This window comes from Dreissena polymorpha, chromosome 8, assembly GCF_020536995.1.
Source record: "Dreissena polymorpha isolate Duluth1 chromosome 8, UMN_Dpol_1.0, whole genome shotgun sequence".
Taxonomy (NCBI): Eukaryota; Metazoa; Mollusca; class Bivalvia; order Myida; family Dreissenidae; genus Dreissena; species Dreissena polymorpha.
This window is the reverse complement of record NC_068362.1, coordinates 88,984,481-89,005,449: the sequence shown is the minus strand read 5'-3', so window position 1 is coordinate 89,005,449 and position 20,969 is coordinate 88,984,481. Positions and strand designations below refer to the sequence as shown.

The following is a 20,969-nucleotide window of genomic DNA, read 5'->3' as shown; positions in this document are numbered from 1 at the left end:
CTCAACAATCGAGAACTGTTTACGTTTGCGTGACACTATTGCTCGTATCCATATTTGCGATTTATTTCGTGTACAGAGACAGAATGACCAGTTGCGAAATTTAACGCTTTATATACCAGTAAACTGCCATTATTACCTATGCAGTGACACGAATTGCTCATTTCTTAAGTGTTAAAAACAACACCGTCCGAGTGCAAACAACGCTGTCACTTATCGACTGTTTTTCACGCTTCATTGCGTGCCAAATTAAACCGCGAAATATAGGGTGTTAATACTAGGTAGAACCGGTTTTTTGCTTAAGTTAGCGAATTCTCAGATTAAAACATGTCATTTAGTGATCATGCTTGTTGGAATTTTGGGATCCATAGCCAAAGCGCGATACAGTACTGCCAAAGCGGAACAAACGTATTTCGCGATCCGCGGCGGCAAGGCGAAACGAGTCGATGCCGCGTCAGTCGTTGAAGCCGCGTCAGTATGCGGCGGCAAGTCGCATTTCGCCGCGAAACTTCGCATCTGTCCGCCGAGGCATGCCGCGGTCCGCGACATGATGCCGAGTCGATGCGATCATGAAATATATTTTTTTTTATTATTAGTTACATGTAGTTAACAAATTTTGAAAGAACAATTATAACAATAATTAAAATCATAATAAATTTATTGTGCGCGGATTGTATTAGCATATACATGTAAGCATAGTTAATGTGTCTGGCCAATTATTAAGTTTGTTTCCCGCGTATGTATTTCACACATAAACAAGGTCACGTAATTATGTTTTCGCACATACAAGTGGTCAAGGCTCAAGCATATGGTGGATTTATAAATTAATTGCATGTTGATTCCGCTATTATACCTTAGCTGAGAAAATTAGCAGTTTGAAGCCACATCAATAATCAAGACGGTGACGACGTATTTGTAGTTTTGTTAATTATCAGCTTATTACAACTATTGTTTGAATATGCGTATATAAACACGTTTTATTTTGTTCATATTATACAGTTAATATCGCTACTAATTACCCGATAATCCCGTATATTCCAGTTTTAAAGCAAATGCTGGTAAATATTTACGATACACCAGGGGTTTTTTTTAGAGAAAGGGGAAGACGCTGGACGCTGGGTGACAGGGGAAAAAAGAGTGCGAAAGAGACATATTAGGGGAAAAAATAAAAACTGTTCATTTCAATGTCTATAACTCATTAAAAGAGGCTTGTCTCTGTCCTTTTTGTTCTTAAACACATTTAACACGTATTAAAGTCAAAGTTCTTAATAGATGGGTGTAGATCTTGATAATGGGAAATGTTTTCAACTATATTTCTGTACTGGGGCCGGGGGACGATGTCAATTTTGTGATTTCAATTTCATGATGAATGGGTTGACGATCTTGATCTGCTACAGTATTGGAAGGGAAAGGAGCGGCAGCTGCCGATTGTCTACTTTCACTTTCACAATGTTCGATGTTGATTACCTCAGAATCCTGCTGGGTTATAACGGTTTTCGATGATTCTTTCTTAGAAAATGCCTTGATGCGTTCAGTATCTTCCGAGTCCGAATGTTTTATTTTGTTTGTGTAAGAACGCAAATTGTGAGACTTTTTTTTCTGTTTTCACGTTTATATCTTGGCTTGCACATAGCCCGGATGAAAATTCAACTGGTTTCCGGTAATAAATTGACGAAACACCCTTCTCGCGCAAGACCGGTATCCAGTAAAATAGTCACATGATTATTACGATTAGTTGCCCAGTTTACATGACGTAATTTAAGAGCTATATTTAGAATAACTGGGATTCCCAGATTTTTTGTGTTCGTCTGGAGAGAGAGAGAGAGAGCGAGATCGTTGTACATGGTGCAAATTGGATAATTGTCGAATGCCCAAAGGAAAAATAATCATTTCTTTGAGAGAAAATATTATAATTTAGTGAAAAATGATATTTTTGGTGGGGAAATTGTATTTTGAGGGAAAAAATTCTGGTAGGGGAAGACGCCGAATATCGGCGTCACTTTCTTAGTAAAAAAAACCCCTGTACACAAACATTCTCGATATTTCCTTAAGTATCAAATACATTTGGGCATTTGTTACTATTTATAGAGATGATGAAATAACGTCTAATCGGGGCGTTTTTTTTCTCCACTGAACACGTGATTTACGCCTGACGTGATGTTCATGTATTTATACAACACAAAATACACCCAAACTTTCCAAACGACGTTCTACATGTCTGCATAATTTTCGCGCGCTTTTTATGAAACAAAGGATATTTTAGCAATGTTTATTTGACGCTAGAATTTGCCAAAGGACGCGTTAGCATTAAAATTCTGAAGTGTGTTTCGGATTACAAATATAATAATGATAATCGAACGAAACATAAACAGTTGCGCATAATTAATTCTACGCTACACATACATATATGTACATGTAGGTGGATATCTTTTAACTCGATCCGCCCCGTACGTATGCGGCGGATTTACTCCGCGAAAGTACGCGAGGTTAATACAGACTCGGCGTCGTTGCGCGGATCGATGCCGAGTGCCACGGCGATACGCCGCGTGAACACACGATTCGGCCGCCGCGGACTAATAATCTGGCCGTGGCGTAGCCGCGGATTATGTTTGTGCCGCTTTGGCTGTACTGTATATTGGACAACGCGATATACCGGTCCGCGATATATAGGCGTTGCAGTGTATATGTGGCCAATTCAAATTTTATATCATTAACAATATTCGTTCATGTATTCCTGTATAAATAAAATTTTGACAACAAAATAATAATAATTTCATAAAACATAGGCATCCTTCTTGGAATTGTACAATACATACAAAATAATTAATAGATATAACATGGAAACCAGTTCGGGCACCTACATCACAATAACTGAAGTTACTATTTAGATTTCAATGATTGCCTGGATTTACTATTTAGATTGAAATGATTGTAACAACTTACTTTTTCGATGATCGGGGTCTGAAATGAATAACTGAGTTTAGAATGTGTAATTGATTTCATAAAGCAAAGCAATCTTACAAGGTTCCAAATAGAACAAACTTTGGACACTTGGTGTCTGGTGACAAAATTGATCGTTCATTAGCAAAATATTTAAAAAAAAACGAAATAATATTGAACTGAAAGTCAACTGAAAGGATAATACCGTATTTTTTCCAATACACGACACATTTTTTAACCTCTAAACCTTGTTTTCATATTGTCAATGCGTCTTATATAAATCTCCTGTTTCTAAATTTATCATTCAACATATTTAGGCAGCCATTTTTAATCACACTGGAAAAATGTCAGACAGACACAACTGCAGAGTATGTCAGCAAAAAATTGTATTTATCCTCAATATATTTGGTACAGAATATGAGATGCATACATTTGCAACACAAACACATAATTTTATAATATTGAAATTATGCATGTCATGTGATATATTTTATAAAAGTTGCATAATTAAACAAAATAAATAGATAAGGTAACTGAGAATAAGATCAGGGGTCAACATAAGCCGCAGACCTGTTCTCACCTACTGTAAATACTCGGTCATAAGTCACAATAATATTGATTTCTTTAAAAAAATTATTAATATTATTGTCTATTTAAAAAAAAAGAATTCCAGCATGATCTATACTCCCAGAAATTGTTGTTATTTCAAAATTCCATGATGAATGACAAAATAATAGTCAAGACCACAGGTGTGGCCTAATTCGATAGTTTTACTCTGGTAAAATCCGCACCTAACATTCGGTCAGAAGAGAGATGACCTAGCATTTCTACTATTTCGAGAAGTGTTTTCTTGTGGTTTATGTTGGCAAGCAGCCGTTTTTGGTCATTTTTCATGACGAGGCAACCTTTCCCAACAAAATGGTACATATTTTATGAAAATCGACCGCCACTTAGGCAATTAATAGCTTAAAAATGTTGATGTAGGTGATTTTCCTGTGTCAAGAGATACCTACCTTGTATACATTTATTATATTAGATTTTTTATTTTATTTTTTGTCAAAATGATGAAACATGTTGTTTTATAACATATTGATAGTGTTAAAGAGACTTGGCCACGCGACCAACACCTGTGGTCAAGACAAGCTGTTTAAGGCAAAATTTGATCATTGACTTTTAAGTTAGAACTTTGAGATAGATAGACAGATGTTTCCTGTGACATGCTGTCCCCTGATGTGTTTATTTGTGGTAGGTTATTTTGAAAGTGCATGATGAATAACAGTAATTTAAGTCCACACAAGAAGTTTAATGGCCAACTTTGAATGAAATTGTTACCTTGACCTTTACAGAAACGGAGGAGGGTCTTACACCTGATTCGTCGTCTCATGACGGTTAACACTTGCAGTAAATCATTTTTAAATTGTACAATGACTGACAAAGTTACAGCCAGGACATGCTCTAGGCACACATGCAAACTCATTTGCTCGACACATACAACTGCTATGAATAAAATGATGCAATTTTATTCTGTTTCAGGGCCCTCAATTTGAACTTTTTACCGCCTGAATATTAGCGGCTTCCACCATGAAAAAAAGTATTATCTTTTCCCCTATTTCAGCTAAAAATTCCCCCCTCCAAAAACTTTTTATACTTTTATACTATGTTGCCAGGAGGTATTGTGGTATTAACCTTTGATTAAATGTATATTTATTTAAATTACATTAAAATATAGCAATTTTAAGTGTTGAATAGTTGGTAAAAAGATCATCTAAAATTCCCCTTTTCGCCTAAAACAACGCGAATTTCCCCCCTCTAAGGGCCCCGGCCCCAATCCCCCAAAGTGTAGCAAGGGCCCTGTGTTTAAGCCCCTGTGGAACGCAAGCTCATCCTTAAGGAAACTTCTCACGAAAACTTAAAGAATTGTACACCACTATAGAACCATTCTTAATAGTACCAATGGGCAAAGCGGTGTCATGTACACTGTATCAATTAAGATTTTACTGCTACTGAATTTCTTGTGCCACAAAACATGTCCCAGGGACAATTAATTATTTTTTGTCACATGGCTGCAACACAATATTCTAGAAGAACAATTAGAACATGATTTTGAGTTTATGGTCCTTGAAGACAATTTTATAGGCACTAGCCAGCCATTTTCAACTCTATTTCCTTAGACTTAAATCATACACTTACCAACCACTTTACAGCATTTTCACTTAACACTACCAGGAAATACATCTGGCAAAAATCCCCATTAAGTATTCAATGAACAATGATACTATTGCATGTAATTTCTGGATACAAACACTCAACTGACAACATATGATGAATTCTAATGTCTTAAAATCATTTCTTGATGAAAAAGAAATTAACAATATATCTCAAGAGGACATGTTGTGTTATGGCGTACATATGTGTAATTTCTATCATTTGTCATTGTCAAGAAAGATTTATTACAGCTTTCAATCAATAACATTTCTTTTGAAACTAATCTTCTAATCACACGTCAATGATTTATTCTTCATCTGATATTGACAACAAACCATGACAACTACAACACAATAATATTACATAATAATTAAATCAATATTGTTTTATGTACTACTCTGGACAGATTTTTTTAATTCACCACATAAGGCGCACATTTTTAACTACAAAATTCTATATATTTATTCTTTTTTTTTACTGGATCATTCAGGTACGCAAAACCTCCTGGTTTTCCTATCATTAAATATCATGCCATCTATTGAACCGCCATTTTTAATAACACTAAATGTAACACATTATACTAAGTCATAACACTAAATCTAACACATTATACTCAGTCAGCATACATTTATTATATTCAATACTCAATATCTTTTGTACTATTATATAAATGTGCAGCACACAAATAATATTGAACTATTAAATTCATTTGTAAAAGTTATTTTTATAAATATTGTTTAAATAAACAAAATATAGTATGAGACTATACTACTATAGAATAGAACAAGAGCACCGCATAACGGGTGCCAACGCTTGGCTGCGAAAGCTTGTCGAATTTTTTTTTATTTTGATTTTTTTTAGAGGTCACAGTGACCTTGACCTTTGACCTAGTGACCCAACACTGGATGTGGCGTGTAGAATTCTTCAAGGTGCATCTACATATGAAGTTTCAAAGTTGTAGGTGGAAGCACTTTGATTTTAGAGCCAATGTTAAGGTTTTAGCACAATGCCTACGGCAGACGTCTGACGACATGACGAGCTGGCTATGACAATACCTGTGGTTTTCTCCGAAAACAGCCGACCTAATAAAAATGAGACGTTCACTTGTTTATCCTTTTTTTATTTCGTGCACATATTCAGTGGGGGGGGGGGGGTGTTCATACAAATTTGGGGCCGGTCCCATTCCCAAGGAAAAAAGTATATATTTTTCCCAAGTGGGACCTCAACATTTCCAATTGAAGGCTTCTCCAATTTGTTTTTAGATATCGACATTCAGTTCCCATCCAGCTCTATATGTTGAACCTTAGTCAATATAATATTGAACCCACTTAAATTCTCAATTTTGAAGTATTTATTCCCAAAAACAACAATAATTTCCCAATTTTTGTCAAAACGCTGTGGTTTTTTCCACCCCCTTTCCAAAAATGGTGAAAAAAACACTGCATATTACTATTCAAACAACAACTGGCTTCCTTGTATAAACTAATGAAGTTTGTGTTTGTTAACATTCAACTGGCAGCGAATTGGCTATTTAAAGGTGCTAACCATAACAAGTCCTTATTAGATCTATGATTTTCTCAGAAATAATATCCTAAATTGTAAATTAACAGCCCTATTCACCATCAAAAATGCATAAATCCTAGTTGGTCCAGTGTAAACACGTTTCACAACAAAGTTTTTATAACAAACATATTTTTTGTTGTCTCTTAATAAATACCACAAAATATACATATTTTTGCACAATCACAAAATTTTAGAGGGTGCTGCATATACGGAGGGTGGAATATATAAACAATGCTACTGACATAATTAAATTATTTATCAATCTAGAATTTTCTTTGTTTTACACTTGTAAAGAGAAATGTACATTCTTGAGCCAAAATATGTTTTATTTCAACAACTTTTAACATTTTTAATTTTGACTCTTAGAGGGGCAGAAGGGGGACCAAAATTGAGAATGGCACTGCATCCCACTTTTTCCCTCAAGATAATACCCTAAAAAAAAAAATAATTGCCTGATGAATGATAAAGTAACAGTACGGACAAGCTTGGACGATAGCTCTCTCAAACACTTGACCAATATGGCAGCAATATTAAGCATTCCACTAGCAGGCTCAACAACAAAAAACACAGTTGCAAAACAAGTACGGAGTTTTAAACCATATACTTGTGCATTGAAAGTCAAATCATAATTAGGAAGAGTGTAAATGAGTAACAATGCTGCAACATAATTATACACAGGTGTTGCAAACCTCCATTATAATAACATACTGAATTTCCCTAGATTACCATAAATGCGTATTTACTGATAAATGATCTTGCTTTTACACAGTATTACTCTCCATGGTATGAAAATTGTACAAAGATAATGATATTTAATGAGATTTGCATTGTACTTGTTATTAACACATTATAATGAATGAGATTTATGACAGGAATCTACCAATAGTCAAATGCCGTATGGACTTGATCATCATATCCTTTGATCCTTTTCTTCAATAAGCCTCAATAATCAAACAACATTCAACAGTGGTCAACTTACAGGTAATTGTTTGAGATATCTTTGCCCTAAGGGACCTTATAATATATTGCTCTCTGATCAGATCAAAGGGAAATCCAAAATAAAATTTCCAATAGTAATGCGGAGTCATTTCACCATGTCCGCTACAGGCATGTCATATTATTGTAAAGATAACATTATTTCAAGTCTCCCTGAACACTGATTAAGGGAGAAGTGAGGAGACTCTAGGGAGAGGTGGAGAGACTCGGACAGAAGGGTTTGCATGTAGGGCGTTACAACACACATATGTGTATCACATTATTGAAGTATGCCACTGTAGTACACATAATTTTATTTCTTTTGTGTATCTTTTTTTTTCCAGCAGTTCTAATTAACCAAGTAATAATAGACACGACAGATAAATAACTAAAATTTTACTGGCTCTATATTCAATCCATTTTGATGTAAATATCATATTATACGGACTAAAGTATTTCAAAGATAATATGTTTATGAAGCAGTAGATAACATAAGCTTAATAAAACTGTCAGACCAGATAAATATTTATGTTTGAAATATGACATTTAGCATATGCTTTCTTAATAATTATTTGTTATGTTTTATAGTCTTTCCAATTGCAATTTCATGTCAATACAATTCGAAATATGATAAACCACACCGTCCGCATCACCCCATCTGTATTCTTCATTCTATTTCTTCTTTAAAGAACTTAGAAATTAAATTATAATCGACGAAAAATAATGTATCCGAAAACGACAGTCCGAAAAATTGTTCGCGTTACGCACATAAAACAAATTGTGCATATCGTTTGACAGCAAAAAAATGAAAATCAGAAACCTAACAAATACGTAATTAATATACAATTTAATTGACATATTGCTTTACAATAGCATAGTTTGTGGGTAAAAAACAACTAAATTATCACCTTTTAATTTCAAACGATAATTGGCAGAAAGTTGTAACATCATCAACATAGATCTAATTTTTAATCATCATCCTTTTGTTAATTCAGATCGATAGTTGGTAGAAATGTAAAGTGATCAACTTAGAAATAATTTTTTTATTGTTAGGCTCCTTTTTATTTCTTTATCTTTAAATACAATGTTTGCCATCGGCCGCTATACACGTAGTGTTGGCAGACGACAATATAAACTGTGTATTTCCAAGTGTCTGCGCATTAATGACCCAATATTATTTGTGAGCGAACTCAATGTTGATTGGGCAGCTTCCATGTGACTTGAATGCTGACTTGACCAATATCAATCGCCGATTAGATAAGTTCGGAGGTTGGGAGAATCGGGGCGGGGTTTACCTCAAATTACCCGTCGCTCAATTGCGACACGCTCCGGGCTGCGACAGTGTCTATTGGTAAATTGAGTCAGACCTTGACATAAAAAAACGGATGTAAACAAATTCCGATAAGATGGAGACTGGAAGTCGCTTTTTATCTACAATTTCTTAAATTTTAGGCCACTTTTGGCGTAAGAAAGCGAGTTAGTCGCTCACGTCGCCCCCTTGCGCGAGCCCTGGTAAATACAATATATAACACACATGCAAAAATGCAATTCTGTACTTTAAATCCAGAATGTGGCAAACAAAATACGGGAAATGTCAATAGAATTACTCTTAGCATAGTCATTGCCGAAAAAAATTGTGCATATCAACATGAATAATTAACAGATTAAAAAGTGTTTGCTTGTTGAAGGCATAGCAAAATTCATGTAAAGTGTTATATTGTCACATATGTATGTGACCTATACATTTTTTGAGACTTTCTCTGTTCAACTTCACCAATTTTAAACTATTATGCATAACAAATGACCAGACATCTTTCAGTTCAACTTCATGAAATTTCTAAATAAAAGACTTTTGATATAAACTCCTGAAATGTCATCATTACATCCTGAATACCATTGTTTATTCATAGAAACATTGTTTCCACAGCCTTTTCCATTCCAGCTCACTTATTAATAGAACAAGAGCACCGCATAACGGGTGCCACGTTCGGCTGCAGGTGCATTTTTTAATAAATGAAAGGCTGCCAGAATTTTTTTTAAGAGGTCAGTGACCTTGACTTTTGACCTAGTGACCGAAATATGGGTGTGGCGTGTAGAACTCATCAAGGTGCAACTACATATAATGTTTCAAAGTTGTAGGTGGAAGCACTTTGATTTTAGAGCCAATGTTTAAAACCTTGACAAAATGTTAAGGTTTCAGCACAACGCGGACGACGCACACGACACGACGAGCTGGCTATGACAAGTTATGGGTAGTCAACTAAAAATAAAGCCCAATTGCAGCATACTTCCTATCCATATTTATCATATTTAACTAAGACAGACCGTTTAACTCGCTTGAGGTACTGGGTTTTAGTAATTTTACCCAGACTACGTTCTGACCAAGGTTTCAGTCAGAACCTTTGTATTCACAACCCAAAACAAAAATTTATCTCTCTGCATCTGGTATTTACGGACATCAATACGTACAGTGATGTTTTTGCTCAATTGGGAAAAGTACTCACTGGTACCATACCAATTAGGAACAAGAGCACCGCATAACCGTTGCCACGCTCAGCTGTGGGTGCAGTTTTGAATAGATGAAAGCTTGTCAGAATTTTTTTTTAAGAGGTCACAATGACCTTGACCTTGGACCTAGTGACCTTGACCTTTCACCACTAAAAGCAGCAACCCCGACTTTGGCCACAAGAAGACATGTTTGAGATACAGGAGAAGCCCCATTCCAGTGATGACCATGAGTCTTCAAGCCCTTCTTTTGAAAAACCAAGTATACTGCACCTAAGTATATTGTCCAATGTTAACGATGAGGTTACGTTTAGATGGCTTTTTGTCGATTTTATACCAATTATTCGGTCAAATTCCCAATTGCAAAATATAATCTTTCTTTCCCAAATTCAGTGCCACAGTTTTCAATTTATGTTTTGACATTCAGATGTTTGCAAATAGAACTGCTAAGTGCAGATATCAATAGTTTGAAGGTAAGACAAGAATATCAGTGAAACTGATGGATGCTCCCCGATGATGCGCTTTGTCAATCTATGTGTTAATAACCACCTTAAAAAATCTATTCATAGCCTCAGTGACCTTGACCCCAGTGACCTTAAACCTCATCAAAAAGGTAGAGGTCCATGCAAGGTACCTACATGTCAAATATGAAAGAGATCGGAAAAATATTGAAGGTGCTATGAGAAACTGTAACAAAAGTGTGACGGAAAAATCTACTATTAGCCTCAGTGACCTTGACCCTAGTAACCTCAAACCTTATCAAAAAGGTAGAGGTCCATGCAAGGTACCTACATGCCAAATATGTAAGAGATCGGAAAAATATTGAAGGTGCTATGAGAAACTGTAACAAAAGTGTGACGGAAAAATCTACTATTAGCCTCAGTGACCTTGACCCTAGTGACCTCAAACCTCATCAAAAAAGTAGAGGTCCATGCAAGGTACCTACATGCCAAATATGTAAGAGATCGGTAAAATATTGAAGACGCTATGAGAAACTGTAACAAAAGTGTGAAGGAAGGAAGGAAGTACGGAAGTAAGGAAGGAACTTCAAACTGGCAACTATATGCTCCCCAAAAATTTTCGGGGAGCATAAAAATAATAATACACCTATAAAGATACATACTTGAGTGTTATTGATTTGTTTAACTAAGATTACTTAATTTATTAAATTTATTTACCTTCCATTTCATTAACAAGCTATAACAGTAAACTGTATAGTGACAAACATAATATGCACATGAATCTGATTATACACAGATCCACTAACATATAAATAAAAACCATGTTTGTTGTTTCCCATTTTCAAACAATAATCTTCTTATTTTTCTTTCAATAGTAGACTTAACACCAATAATATTGCAATATACAAACAATCATTCTGTGACATTCAATACACACATTTCAGGTTTTTTTTTGCAAAAGGTTGTAAAACAGACCCAATCTCAAAGCAAACAGACCTGATTTTTTGCAAAGAGAAGTGTCTTATGATTATTATATCACAATTTTATCACATCTACCAAAGTGTACAACTATAAGTAATACGATTTTTTTCGAAAATTTCCAGGAAAAAATCCCAATTTGGTTTTATAAAAAAAATAATCCCAAATTTGTCATTTCATTGATTTAAAAAATACCAATTTGACCAGACTCCTTTACCCAAAATGGCCAGAAAACCCCTGCATTTCTAATGAAAGTGTTTTATTTGTATCTAAAATGTATTCTGCAGTGTTGAATGACACATACTTTCCATAAATCCATACTTATTATATGATATCTGGAGTTATTTAGTTTGTTATTTGTCATTTTTGCTGATAATCGTTATTGCTTTTATAGTCCACCATGTTGAAATCACTTGGCGACATGTATGCAACGTAATGATTATCTCTGACTGCTTTCTCGAACTTATAGTCAGCGCCCTCACACTACTTTGGGGGAAGGGGTCCGCAGACCTAGGGAGGGGGAATTTTTTGTAAATGGAGGAATTTTAATTAAAAAAAACAACAACAACTGTGTTTAGCTGTTATATACATATATTTCTATATGTTCCTGTCTATAGGACAGAAAGGTGGACTTTAACTCAATCTAATGACTATATAACAGTAATCTAATTTAAATGTGTGTCTGTACGTAGGCTTTTTTTCTTACCACAACACTTAATTGAATATTTAACTCAATGAGAATGTCATTATTTTCAGGTATCAGCAGTGTGAAATGCATGACAACATAGTACTAACTTTCAGATATAGTTCTAAATAAGAAGATGTTTGATCCAGATTGCCTTTCTCTGTAAATTATTGTACAAATAAATATTCTTTTAAAACTAAAGACTGCATTTGGAATAAAGCATTTATTGACTAGAATAAATGTAAATGAAACAAAACATTAACAAAAATAGCAGTTCTGAGCGATTCAGACGATTTCCTCAGTTGCGTAAATTTCGGACATAAAATTCGGACGCGGAATTTGTAACAGAAAAACTTTTGTCTTTATCTGTAAATAACTGTACAAATAAATATTCTTTGAAAACTTAAGACTGCATTTTGAATAAAGCATTTATTGATAAAAAAATAAATGTCAATGAAACAAAACATTAACAAAAATAACAGTTCTGAACAATCCAGACGCTTTCCGCAGTTGCGTAAATTTCGGACATTAAGTTCGGATGCGGATTTTATAACAGAAAAAACTTTTTAGTCGGCAGTTAAAAAACAGGGTCGTCCGGTAACCGGAAACAAGACTTCTTTTTTGTTAGGACTATATTGCACAAAGCGATATAACGGACCGTGATATATTGGAGTCAATTTTCAACTATAAATCAGCGAATTTTTTTTTGTTGAATTTTTTTACATTTTCTGAGGGGGGGGGATCAGTTTTAGGGGGAAAATATACTTTTTCAGGTGGGGGACTGCAGCCGAAATTTGGCTGCAGATTTGATAGATTGAGGGCCCTGTATAGTTAATATGATATTGTTCCCAAACAGCACGACACCTGTCATTAACATTTGGAATTACTCTCGGAATTTAGTGATGCTTCAGCGTACTACTGACTGTTGTTATGAAATTTGAAGAAAAATGCTTATCATGAATCGGTAATGAGGAAATAATTTTTCTGAAAAAAACAACTGCAAGAGGGTTACAATTGTATGAAGCAAAAATTACTGTACAGCAAGTCAGACAATCTCGCCTTTCACAGTCATGCTTTCTCCATGCCTGTACAGACATGACAAACAGCAGTTTAAAATAAATTCACTCTTCGACAAACACATTAGAAGGTGTCTGTCAAATAACAAAAAGGTGGAAAAAGTCCCAGTATGAGCAGAGGATCTAACCTGTGGCCTACCAAATTCATTCAATGATACGCTCATAAACTTAATGCTAGTTTCATAACATGAAAGAGGAAGATAAATTAAAATAACATTCACTATGTGATAATTAGGTTAACATTTCCATTTATAAATTTGCCAGTTTGCTAAAGACATGTAAAGGAATGTCATCGATCTAAACAAACTATCTTGATTTTGTGTCACCAAAACAATATCTCAGCTGTAACAAAGGGAGGTAATTTCAATACAAAAAGCTCACCTCGAGAATGATTTTACAGCTTTTACAAGGTCCGATCTGTCCAAATAGCGTCATGATCAGGCCTTCCGTTACTGACGGGTCCAAATTCCCTACGTAGCTTTATAAAAGATACAGGAAAATCGTGAAAAATTACCAGATAAACAAATCGAAACAAGAAAAAAACACAAAAGTACACACGTTTCATTTCAATACATAAAGCCGGATGTTCACAAATCAAACATATATTGAACACTTACAGGGTCTTGGGGTTGGTTTCACTGCTTTCGTACTGAAATAGAGAAAATACAAGTCAAATAGTGCAATGACAATACTACAATAAATCGACTTATTGAAAAAATAAATACCTGGTTAGACATTTTGTATAATGGCGACCACACGAGAAGTAGACAATGCGCATGCGCATCAGGAACGGGGAGGTATAAAACCCGGAACTATCCGGAAATCTTTATGGTAAAACCCGGATCCGATATAAATGGTTATAACTTCATTATTATTCGTCCGATATTAATTATAATGGTACCGTTGTAAAGAAGATCCTCTACAGATTCTAACCATATCAAAATATTTTATGGCAGGGTCGTAGTCGGCCTGTAAATCGCGGACAAAGTCGGCCTGTTTTAACGTTTTTTTTTACACACGCAAATGCCGAAAAGAAAACCCGGATCCGATATAAATGGTTATAACTTCATTATTATTCGTCCGATATTAATTATAATGGTACCGTTGTAAAGAAGATCCTCTACAGATTCTAACCATATCAAAATATTTTATGGCAGGGTCGTAGTCGGCCTGTAAATCGCGGACAAAGTCGGCCTGTTTTAACGTTTTTTTTTACACACGCAAATGCCGAAAAGAAAACCCGGATCCGATATAAATGGTTATAACTTCATTATTATTCGTCCGATATTAATTATAATGGTACCGTTGTAAAGAAGATCCTCTACAGATTCTAACCATATCAAAATATTTTATGGCAGGGTCGTAGTCGGCCTGTAAATCGCGGACAAAGTCGGCCTGTTTTAACGTTTTTTTTTACACACGCAAATGCCGAAAAGAAAACCCGGAACCGATATAAATGGTTATAACTTCATTATTATTCGTCCGATATTAATTATAATGGTACCGTTGTAAAGAAGATCCTCTACAAATTCTAACCATATCAAAATATTTTATGGCAGGGTCGTAGTCGGCCTGTAAATCGCGGACAAAGTCGGCCTGTTTTAACGTTTTTTTTTACACACGCAAATGCCGAGAAGAAAACCCGGAACCGATATAAATGGTTATGACTTCATTATTATTCGTCCGATATTAATTATAATGGTACCGTTGTAAAGAAGATCCTCTACAGATTCTAACCATATCAAAATATTGTATGGCAGGGTCGTAGTCGGCCTGTAAATCGCGGACAAAGTCGGCCTGTTTTAACGGTTTTTTTTACACACGCAAATGCCGAGAAGAAAACCCGGAACCGATATAAATGGTTATAAATGCATTATTATTCGTCCGATATTAATTATAATGGTACCGTTGTAAAGAAGATCCTCTACAGATTCTAACCATATCAAAATATTGTATGGCAGGGTCGTAGTCGGCCTGTAAATCGCGGACAAAGTCGGCCTGTTTTAACGTTTTTTTTTACACACGCAAATGCCGAGAAGAAAACCCGGAACCGATATAAATGGTTATAACTTCATTATTATTCGTCCGATATTAATTATAATGGTACCGTTGTAAAGAAGATCCTCTACAGATTCTAACCATATCAAAATATTTTATGGCAGGGTCGTAGTCGGCCTGTAAATCGCGGACAAAGTCGGCCTGTTTTAACGGTTTTTTTACACACGCAAATGCCGTAAAGAAAACCCGGAACCGATATAAATGGTTATAAATGCATTATTATTCGTCCGATATTAATTATAATGGTACCGTTGTAAAAAAGATCCTCTACAGATTCTAACCATATCAAAATATTTTATGGCAGGGTCGTAGTCGGCCTGTAAATCGCGGACAAAGTCGGCCTGTTTTAACGTTTTTTTTTACACACGCTAATGCCGTAAAGAAAACCAGGAACCGATATAAATGGTTATAAATGCATTATTATTCGTCCGATATTAATTGTAATGGTACCGTTGTAAAGAAGATCCTCTACAGATTCTAACCATATCAAAATATTGTATGGCAGGGTCGTAGTCGGCCTGTAAATCGCGGACAAAGTCGGCCTGTTTTAACGGTTTTTTTTTACACACGCAAATCTAGATGACAATATACAATATACGCACCGTGAAGAAACTAACTCACAACTTATATACAGAAAATATTTGAATTAAATCATTAAAGGCACTTCTAGCAGAAGAACCTGGAGTTCGTAAAGACTTTTATTAAAAAGTAAGGAAATGAACTTTCAATTATTACTTTAATCAGCAATTCAACAACAAACGGGCCATATTAAAGGGTTTCATGTGACCTAATGAACTGAACTGTTAGCCCAAAAACCCCGCCCAAAACAGATTGTCATCCTATTCGTTGCCATCCTTGCAACCACAATTTACCTACGAAGGTCAGATCGGGATTCGAACCCGAAACCACCCATTAGCCATCTAAATAAGATATGATTCCGGCCTGGGTTGCTCTACCAATTAAGCTATTCTGACCTTTTGAAAAATATATGGGTAAACTGCAATGCTGTTGAATAGCATGATTAACTTGCTTAGAAAAACGTTTCCAAAGAATTACATGTACATTTCATTGAAATTGTTTTATGATTTAGAACGATATATTTGCAGTTTAAAAGGTCACACGAGGCAATGTTTGAAAAGCCCACAAAAGCTTCCGTTTGTAAAATGGTGATAATTTGCCGACCGTGTAGTTCATATAAACCCTTATTTTGCACAAATCGGGAAGAAACATTTATGGATCGAAAACCAACTGCAGATAAGAGCAACATAACAGTCCTTGTAACTAAGTAACTTTTTTGTTTTAAAATCGCACAAAAGCTGCTGTTTGTAAAATAGATAAAATCACCTTATGTCTGCACTCATCTGAAGTATATATGGTTCGAATACCATCTGCGGATAAGAGCAACTAAACAGTCCGGGGCAATTGCACTTTACCGGTACGCACTATAACCCAAGCCCTTATAATTAGTGTTAAGTTGCGCAAATTTCGGAATCCATGATGGCAGCGTACCGGTAAAGTGCAATATAGCCAACATAAATAAGGAGTTAAAGCGGGACTGCACGATTTGTGTCAAATATGTTAATCAGCAATTAAACAACAAACAGGCCATATTAAACGGTTTCATGTGACTAGACGAACTGATGAACTGAACGGTTAGCCCAAAACCCCGCCGAAAACAAATTGTCACACTATCCGTTTCCAGCCTTGCAACCACAAGTTTACCTACGAAGTTCAGATCGGGATTCGAACCCGAACCCACCCATGAGCCATCTAATGATACCGGCCTGGGTTGCTCTACCAATTAAGCTATCTGACCTTTTGAAAAATATGTAGGTAAACTGCAATTCTGTATTATAGCATGAATGACTTGCTCAGCAAAAGTTTACAGTTATTCGCACATCCCTGCTCATAGCAAAACACAATTGACTAACATAAAATCTTTTTCCGTAAATTTATAAATCTTTAATCGAAACATCTTCATTCATTTTCATAAGATAATGTTTTATTAATTTTGCATTGCCTTGTAGCTTTACATTTAAATTAGGAGATTTGTGACGTATATCGTGTGTGGTCATTTCAGTGACGAAAAAAACTAGTTTAACCTCAAAATATTTAACATACAGTCCACACAGGCTAAACAGGGTCGACACTCTTCGCTGTTATGACATTTTTCGTTTAAATGAAGTCTCTTCTTAGCAAAGATACCATTAAGGCGGAAAGTGTCGTCCCTCATAAGCCTGTGCGAACTGCACAGGCTAATCTGGGACGACACTGTACGCACATGCATTATGCCCAGTTTTCTCAGAATACGACACATAGTTTAAACGCATTTTCGATAGAATTAGCGACGACATATGAACGTGGTTTGTTTTTAACAGTTAATTATTTATTCAAAGCATCATCAAATGCAAAACGTATTTAGGATTGTTTGTTTGTCATGCATTATTGTAAACTTCGATAAGATTAAAAAAGAGCAGACATGTGTATGTGGTTAAAAAAATGTAAGATAAATTGAAAGAGAGCATAATGTGGATGTGCATTTCGTTTGACTCTCTGGATTTTAATGACAAGTCGGACGTGGCATTTTAGTTAACAGTAAAATATTTGTTAAAAATTCGAACGAGCCCAAAACGCATTTTGGATCTTGTGTTTGTCATGCATACTAGAAAACTTCCATAGGCATAAAATAACTCGCTTCTACGTGATCGCGGGTTTGTAAAAAAATGGTCAGAATGGTTAGCGTTCGAAACAAACGTTATCAATAATGGTGTGGTTTAAATTAAATTGCGAAAAAGTGACTGAAGTACAAAAATGGTTGTGCATATCATTGTAAATATACCTTTAGACTTTTTTTCGTTGTATATTCATATTGTATATTGTATCCACCCCTACCACCACCATCCCTACTACCAACACCACCACCACCACCACCACCACCACCACCACCAATACCACCCCTACTACCACCAACCCTACTACCAACACCACCACCCCTACTACCACCACCACCACCACCACCCCTACTACCACCATCCCTACTACCAACACCACCACCACCACCACCAACGCCACCACCACCACCACCACCCCTACCACCACCACCGCCACCACCACCACTACCACTACCACCACCGCCAACACCACAACAACCACCACCACTACCACCACCACCCCTACTACCACCACCACCACCACCATGTGACGTTACGCCCTGACCTGATAGAACATCACTGTAACGCCGGGGTCCATATTCGTATGTCGGTGTTGTATGTGTAGGCGCGGGACGGCTGGACTGAGTATCAGGCCCTGGGTAAGTCGGTCTAGTTGGTTTCGTTAGAGACGTGACGGCTGTTTCTATGTTGCTTGCAACCGTGTTCGTACCATCTATGGTCAGATGCAGACCATCTCTGCTGAGGAGATAGACATTGGCTCCTGCAATGAGACCAAGCTAAGATTGTTAAAAAAATGAACAACTATTGTTTTTAGAGAAATGTATAGATAAACAATAATAAGAATAGCAGTTAAGTTTTTCTTCAAAATTTAAAATTTCGCATTGTTTACGAAACACCCATGTGTTACGAATTTGCGTTGTTCGCCATAATTAAAGATGATGGACATTTAAGTCGAGGTCGATATTCCATGATACCACCATAGTTATGTTGAATACATAATATATAATAACAGTGCCACAAGATTGATCACCAATGTCAACATCTATATTTTTCCAATGTGTGTTAGCAAAATAGTTTTTGAATGTCAAAACATCCTGATATTGGCGGTCTTCGAACCCATAACCTCCCGTTCTATATGCGACCTCTCAAACTCTGCCGCACGGAAGCTTGATGTAAGTAGGCCAATAGTTAACAAACTTTAAGAGAGCGTAAAACATTAGCCAATTGTAGCGTCTTTTCATATTACATATTCAGGGAAAATTGAAGTTACTTGCGGGCGAAAGAATAGTACTATCAAACTCAAATATCCAAAAGCATTATCGATAGTTAAACGTGTGGATCGATATTACGGGTTCACATAGTATAAGAAGATACAGTAAAACGTAAGTTTGTTTACCGAACATGGTGTGGAATTCCGGATGTTCAATGACACGAACCCACGGCACCTTGCTGGCAAACTCGCGTAGCAGCTTGTTGACAACGCCAGCATCGTAGTTCCAGTGTTCTAGGAAGTCTTGTCGATAACCGTTGCCATTGAAGCGGTTCCGTGCCCTTGGGAGTAGTTCGGATATAAGGATAGTCGCGCTTGGTGTAGCGTTGTGTACCCCTTCACAGAGTGCCACGATGTCCTCAAAAACTCGAACCGGGGTCTTTGTGCCGATGTCATTTGCACCGACGACGAAAACAACAACCTGTAAATATGGTTTAATGTACAATGAACGGGATTTGATGTGAAGAAAAAACAATATATTCATGTTCCGTTCATACAAGAGAAATTGAGAAAAATAAGATTCAGGTGAGATGGGGACAAAGAAGGATGAAAATTCTTATCGCGCATGCATACGACCAGTTTCTTAGGTTTTACCTTAAATTGGTGGGGTCATCACAGGGGAGGGGCTCAGGCGGGCACAAATATTGACCAAGCGTGACCAAATGACCGTTACGAAGGGCATTCATAACGTTGCATATAAGTGACACGAGTGTGGTCCTTTATGAAAATTTAGGTTTAGGGGACTCAGAAAATTTAGTTGAAAATCCTAACAAGTATTATTAAAGTACGGAATCCGGATAGTGCTATTAATAATCTCGCCCTACTTTATATACGATTGTGATAAAACAAGTAATATCAAGAAACATGATAATTATAATGACGATTCTATAGTGTGCGGTCATTTATTTTTCAATTACAAATGTTTCACTATGAGTTGTGTATTAGGCAGCAGCGAATTTACTGTGTATCTCATTTCTGGAGAAAATCATATAATGAATTCACTGATAAGGATCTTGTGTATTCATTTAGGATACAATGTATTCATGGCTCAATTCTCACTATTACAGGTTTGGCACACCGTACTGTGTACGAATAAACAATGCATATTAAAAACTTCAAAAACAGAAACACAGTTGAAAGCGAGTTGATACGGATTTATTTGTATTATTCAGTATAATACTTACAAATATACACAATCAATTTTTGCAAAAGATGTTATTGAAATTCCGTAGTATGGTTCTGATATTCTAGATGTGGTCAGAAGATATGACCAAACATTTACAAGGGTGTTTTAATGATATAATAGAATAACACTAACACATACAAGCGTGTTTGTATTTACATTGCCTCGATCAAAATGCTCAACCTTATTCAACATATGAATATTTTTTTTTCTTAACCAAGGAAACATACATGCTTTATGAAATGAACACTTTTTCAGATACGGAATACTATATAAATACTGTGTTTGACGGTAATAGCCGTTTTACTGAGACAGTGAATTGTTATCATGAATAACAATTTACACATAAATATTAACCTTTGTATGGGGGAATTAGGTATTCAGATTCAGGAACAATTGGG

The 20,969-nt window shown here is 35.9% G+C and overlaps 2 protein-coding genes across 3 annotated transcripts in view; both read right to left on the bottom strand.

The window, feature by feature from the left end:
- LOC127843083 (nucleolysin TIAR-like) overlaps positions 1–14,170 on the bottom strand; it is a 143,016-nt gene extending 128,846 nt beyond the window's left edge. Inside the window, exons 1-4 of one of the 2 annotated variants that reach the window (XM_052372897.1) lie at positions 14,111–14,170; positions 14,003–14,034; positions 13,767–13,863; positions 2,941–2,958 (exon numbers count right to left, since the gene is read on the bottom strand). In XM_052372897.1, the coding sequence (XP_052228857.1) occupies positions 2,941–2,958; positions 13,767–13,863; positions 14,003–14,034; positions 14,111–14,122 (159 nt within the window). In that variant the 5' untranslated portion in view covers positions 14,123–14,170. The remainder of the gene's footprint in view (positions 1–2,940; positions 2,959–13,766; positions 13,864–14,002; positions 14,035–14,110) is intronic. The other variant, XM_052372899.1, reaches the window with a different exon arrangement.
- Positions 14,169–20,602, bottom strand: LOC127840723 (uncharacterized). Its single transcript, XM_052369140.1, has 3 exons — positions 19,512–20,602; positions 18,579–18,875; positions 14,169–14,197 (listed from the first exon to the last, which is right to left on the bottom strand). The coding sequence occupies exons 1-3, from the start codon at positions 19,867–19,869 to the stop codon at positions 14,169–14,171; spliced, it is 684 nt and encodes a 227-aa protein (XP_052225100.1). The 5' UTR covers positions 19,870–20,602.
- Positions 20,603–20,969: the final 367 nt, after the last annotated feature.